The sequence below is a fragment of the Salmo trutta genome, chromosome 4 (genome assembly GCF_901001165.1).
Source record: "Salmo trutta chromosome 4, fSalTru1.1, whole genome shotgun sequence".
NCBI classification, from domain to species: domain Eukaryota; kingdom Metazoa; phylum Chordata; class Actinopteri; order Salmoniformes; family Salmonidae; genus Salmo; species Salmo trutta.
Window position 1 is genome coordinate 23,223,936 of NC_042960.1, and position 6,000 is coordinate 23,229,935.

The 6,000-nt window shown below is 42.1% G+C and overlaps 1 protein-coding gene across 1 annotated transcript in view; it reads right to left on the reverse strand.

Annotated features, from left to right (window-relative positions):
• Positions 1 to 3,153, reverse strand: part of cntrob (centrobin, centrosomal BRCA2 interacting protein) — a 34,953-nt gene extending 31,800 nt beyond the window's left edge. Inside the window, exons 1-5 of the mRNA XM_029749411.1 lie at positions 3,134 to 3,153; positions 2,597 to 2,612; positions 2,345 to 2,445; positions 1,999 to 2,188; positions 1,826 to 1,913 (exon numbers count right to left, since the gene is read on the reverse strand). Of these exons, the coding sequence (XP_029605271.1) occupies positions 1,826 to 1,913; positions 1,999 to 2,188; positions 2,345 to 2,445; positions 2,597 to 2,612; positions 3,134 to 3,153 (415 nt within the window). The remainder of the gene's footprint in view (positions 1 to 1,825; positions 1,914 to 1,998; positions 2,189 to 2,344; positions 2,446 to 2,596; positions 2,613 to 3,133) is intronic.
• Between the last annotated feature and the right edge of the window lie 2,847 nt (positions 3,154 to 6,000).

A 6,000-nucleotide genomic window follows, 5' to 3' on the forward strand; every position in this document is an offset into this window, starting at 1 on the left:
TGACTTTGTTGTCCTTAAGCCATTTTGCCACAACTTATGAGGTATGCTTGGGGGTCATTGTCCATTTGGAAGACACATTTGCGACCAAGCTATAACTTCCTGACTGATGTCTTGAGATGTTGCTCCAATATATCCACAATTTTCCTTCCTCATGATGCCATCTATTTTGTGAAGTGAACCAGTCCCTCCTGCAGCAAAGCACCCCCGCAACATGATGCTGCCACCCCCGTGCTTCACGGTTGGGATGGTGTTCTTCGGCTTGCAAGCATAACCGTTTTTCCTCCAAACATAACAATGGTCATTATGGCCAAACAGTTCTATTTTTGTTTCATCAGAGCAGAGGACATTTCTCCAAAAAGTATGATCTTTGTCCCCATTTGCAATTGCAAACCATAGTCTGGCTTTTTTATGGCGGATTTGGAGCAGTGGCTTCTTCCTTGCTGAGCGGCCTTTCAGGTTATGTTGATATAGGACTCGTTTTACTGTGGATACATCAAATCCAATTTATTTATAAAGCCCTTCTTACATCAGCTGATATCTCAAAGTGCTGTACAGAAACCCAGCCTAAAACCCCAAACAGCAAGCAATGCAGGTGTAGAACTTTTGTACCCGTTTCCTCCAGCATCTTCACAAGGTCCTTTGCTGTTGTTCTGGGATTGATTTGCACTTTTCGCACCAAAGTACGTTCATCTCTAGGAGACAGAGCGCATCACCTTCCTGAGCGGTATGACGGCTGCGTGATCCCATGGTGTTTATACTTGCGTACTAATGTTTGCACAGATGAACGCGGTACCTTCAGGTGTTTGTAAATTGCTCCCAATGATGAACCAGACTTGTGGAGGTCCAAAAAAAAAAATCTGAGGTCTTGGTTGATTTCTTTAGATTTTCCCATGAGGTCAAGAAAAGAGGCATTGAGTTTGAAGGTAGGCCTTGAAATACATCCACAGGTACACCTCCAACTGACTCAAATGATGTCAATTAGAAGCTTCTAAAGCCATCACATCATTTTCTGGAATTTTCCAAGCTGTTTAAAGGCACAGTCAACTTAGTGTACGTAAACTTCTCACCCACTGGAATTGTGATACAGTGAATTATAAGTGAAATAATCTTTCTGTAAACAATTGTCATGCACAAAGTAGATGTCCTAACCGACATGCCAAAACTATAGTTTAACAAGAAATTTGTGGAGTGGTTGAAAAATAACTCCAACCCAAGTGTATGTAAACTTCCGACTTCAACTGTATATGAATGGTTAATGAGTAATAGGCCTGTGGAAATATTGAAAAATGTAATATGACTTATCAATGATAGTTGCACTTCTGATTATTCTATTTACATAATTAAATGAATACTTTGCTTGTGACTGACAGATAACAAAATAAAGAATGTCAAAGTGGAACTACATTGTGGCCTTGTTTTTCATAATTTTTTGAAAGTGGTAGATCTTTGTTTACATTTGGACTTGGGATGTGATCCTAGGCTTGAAAAGGTTGGTGACCATTGGGCTATAGCAAATAGGAATAGGCAAATTAGAATGTCACTTGTCCTGCGATACTTTTTTTACTACACGGCACTAGTCAAGTTCAAATATGCTAAACCATCGTCTGTCACATGTCGTCACTGTAGACGATGGCTGTCAATCATCGTCAATAGATAATGCCATCATATCGCCCAACCCTAGTTTCACCTCCATCTTGCCCTCTGACAAGTCAGGCGGATTTTTTTGCCATATTGTGGATATCCATCCATTCCTCTATGATCTGTGCCTATGGGGGTACAGGCTATGGGTTGATTTGGGATAGAAGGAGAGTCTCCAGGGTCTCACCCGCTGTCTCCAATTTGGGTGTGCTTCTCAGCATGGTTTGAAGGTGAGCTCTGACATTCTCCATGTCCTGGATATGTCTCCTGCCATTCTGCAACCAACACACCAACATGAAGTCACACACACACAGTCGCACACATACAACAAACACGTGTCGGATGTAAGGGGTTAGTTACAGTGAGTCTGTTGCTGTAGTCCACACTGGTCTGGAGATTAACACCCATCTCCTCTACCAACACCCTATCTTCCTCTCCCTCCTCCTCCTGTCTCCCCCCGGGGGAGGGGGTGTGGAGGTTCAGGGGGGGTCTAGCCTTACCCCCTCCCTCCCCCCCCAGCCGAGGAGAAGAAAACTGAAATGACACCTGTCTGGAGACACAGAGATAGTTAAGAGCGAGACATGACACTGGCCGTCAACCAGTCTGTCTATTTGCATTTTGAAAACCCAGTCTTATTTCTGGGCAAGATGGGGGTGAGGTTGTTTCTGGGAGCATAGGGATTGTTTCTGGACAGGGCCAGGGTTACCTGTGAGTGTGGCCTGGTGATGGTTGACCTTTGGCATGGAGGTCTCGGGTGAGTTGCAGCGAGGAGTAGAGGCGGGCTTTGACCTCACAAGACTCATCCCACTGGTAATGGTGCGAGGAAGGCCAGGAGCGGATCAGAGAGGGGGAGGAGGGGGCTTGTTTAGAAAGGGAAGCAGTGAGGAGGGAAATGGGGGGAGGAGAGGTGGGGGCTGATATATGCAAAGGTTCTTTGTCATTTAGTAGTTTTTCACACCTGGTTGATGCCATCCCTAAACAGAGTAAACACAGTCAGTGTAGAAAATACTAAATCAGTCAAAGAGTTTCTGTACAATCACCAACCACATGAGCTAGTTACGGTTCATAGCTAACTAATGTTAGCTACTTATGTTCACAAACAATAGCTTTCGCAGTGAACTCATTCGTCAGCTAATGTTACTTAGCTAGCAAACTAACTAACGTTAACTGTTGCAGTACATTTGATTGCTCTAAAAAAAGTTCATATTTAATTCGCAAGTTAACTAGCAACAAAATAAACCAAAACATTAACGTTAGCCAACTTAGTGAGCAAATAAGACTGAGGTAATGTTAGCCAACTAACGTTAAATAGGCAATTTTGATGCCGTTTGTTTGTTGTGGCAATGTCGTTAGTCCAGCAACAGGAAAGTGACTAATCCTAAGAAATGGATGTATAAAGTTATGACGACAGCTAGCAATATATGGGAGACCAACAAGTGAGATATTGCTAGCAAATAGCTAACTAGCTATACATTTTCAAATCAAGCTAGCGTACTGTAGATCATAGTGACGCATTACGGTAAAACAAGCTCAGCTAGCTAACAAGCGTCATTAGTTTAGTATGACTCTGGTTAGACTAACAAGAACACAATCCCACCCTACCTATCCGTTGAGAGTGGCTGTGTACGTTCCCGCTACCACCGGAAAACTCCCGGGCGCGAAAAGGTAGTGGATAGCTAACTACAGTACCAAGCTATTCTTCAGTGGTAGCTTCTAGCTAACGTTACCAGAAGGCTATCAACATCTAGTCCGTATATAGATGCTCTTTGGTACAGTACTAACGTTAGTTAACGGGAAAAAAATAAAAACTCCCGGGGCCTGATTTAAAAAAACAATCATTAAAAAAACCGCGCTTGGCTGTGTTAACTAGCGGCACTTCGCTTGTTTAAGATACGACACGTCTGGTTCAAAGTCCACACACCAGTAGTTTCCTTCTTCTTCTCTGGAATAATGGCGTTCGAATGTGCATGCCGCCACCTACTGTGCATGTTGAAAGTATATCCCAAAAACGGAAAATATTTGTGGAGGTTGGGGAACCTTCATACAAACAGCTGTGTAAAGTACTCAAGTAAAAATGATTTAAAGTACTACTTAACAGTGGCGGAACTAGAGTGTTATACATGGGGTGGCTAGGGGGTGTCCAAGGCTACTTCAGGAGTCCGTCCATATGTAACAGGGTTGGTTATGTTTCCACTTGCCTCTAAAGAAAGGTGTGTTCAATGTTCAAGCATTCTTATTGGTTGGTTCAACTCTGATGACAATAAGGCGTGTTGTGATTAGCACCGCATGCAGATAGGGGGAGATCGCATGAATAAATCTTATGATTGCTGATTAGAGGTAGAAGTGATAATTCACTTAACCCAGAATTTTTCAATGTGGCAGATAGTGTGGTCCAAAAGGGTTACTTCACTAGAATTCTTTATCATACTATAAATAGTCAGTATCTCTACCTCGGAACTGCAGCTCAATTTCTTTCTCTCTCGCACACGCACACACACACACACACACACACACACACACACACACACACACACACACACACACACACACACACACGGGATACTAGGAGTGGTGGTAGGAGTCAGGCGCAGAGATAAGGTATAATGTCCTTTATTCTTTCCGGCACAAAACGGTCAACGCCAAAACAAACGGGCGCGTAAACAAACGACCAACCCAGAACAACGGGCACACAGTCCGGAGAGAGAATACAAGGCGTAAGCCAGCACATCCAAAAAATACAACGACAGCAAAAGTAATCCCGCACAAACCTGGGTGGGCTAAGTAGGCTTAAATAAACACAAATCAAGACACACAATAGGGAACAGGTGCAACCAATAAGACTATACAAACAGAAAAGGAAAAAGGGATCAGTGGTGGCTAGTAGGCCGGTGACGACGACCTCCGAACGCCGCTCGAGCAGGCAGGGGAGCCACCTTCAGTGGGATTCGTGACACACACACACACACACACACACACACACACACACATTTCATGAATGTATAATCTGGGTCTATAAGTGTTGAACATCCAGAAAATAAAGCTCAAGCACCAAGGAGATAAGATAGCATTTGTGTGTTACATAAATTGCATAGTTTATTTACAAAAAATTATATTGACAAAAAACACACTGCAATTTGACATACCAGGTATCAAGCAGAAATGGACTTGAAAAATAAAAATAATTTTGATGCCCATCAGTTTTACAAACTTACTGTATCATATTTATGCTCATATATATTATGTTATTAACTAATAACAAAGAAAATTTTTGGAATTGGCCCAATCAAGACCAAATTAAATCTGTGTGACATGATACCCTTTGGATTTATCATTTTAGATTGTCAGTGTACTAGTTAGTACACAGTGCAGGTTTTAATCATGACCAGAGGGACCGCCTAAGTGCCAAATTATCCTAGGTAGATTTAACCTGTTTGGGATAGGGGGCAGTATTTTCACAGCCGGATAAAAAACGTACCCGATTTAATCTGGTTACTACTCCTGCCCAGAAACTAGAATATGCATATAATTAGTAGATTTTGATAGAAAACACTCTAAAGTTTCTAAAACTGTTTGAATGGTGTCTGTGAGTATAACAGAACTCATATGGCAGGCCAAAACCTGAGAAGATTCTATACAGGAAGTGTCATGTCTGACCATTTCTTGTCCTTCTAGGGCATCTCTAACAAAAATACAGCATCTCTGCTGTAATGTGACATTTTCTAAGGCTTTCATTGGCTCTAGGAAGGCGGCAGAAAGTTGAATGATAGCTCTGCAGTCTCTGGGCGAAAAACAGCAGGGGTTTTGGTGAGTGGTCTTTCTGGGAACAATGACACTGAGGCGCTCGTGCACGAGACAGCTCCATTTTTTTCTTTCAGTGTTTGAACGAATACGTCGTCGCCCGGGCGGAATATTATCGCTATTTTACGAGAAAAATCGCATAAAAATTGATTAAGTTGTAAAGTTTGGTTTTAATCTTACGATAGGGTAAGGCAGAACGTTGTTTGAGTAGGGGGTATATTTTGGCGTACTGGTAAGGATAGGAGAGTTGTGTGCGCAGGGCTATGTTGGGCTGTTTGGCTGTAAGTAATTCAGGTGTGAATAAGGAAACATTTTGTGATAATGTATTCTGATTATTGTTTCTTGGTTTATTGTTTAGGTAACACCAGTTAATTTGAGCAGGAAGTTCATGTATTCTAACATTATAATCTTTTTCCATTACGTGGAACAATGTCAGGTCATTAAAGTGGATTGCAGTTTGAGTTTATTTTTATTTTCACAGGGACAGTGCACATTAATCACAGTGTGTGTGTGTGTGTGTGTGTGTGTGTGTGTGTGTGTGTGTGTGTGTGTGTGTGTGTGTGT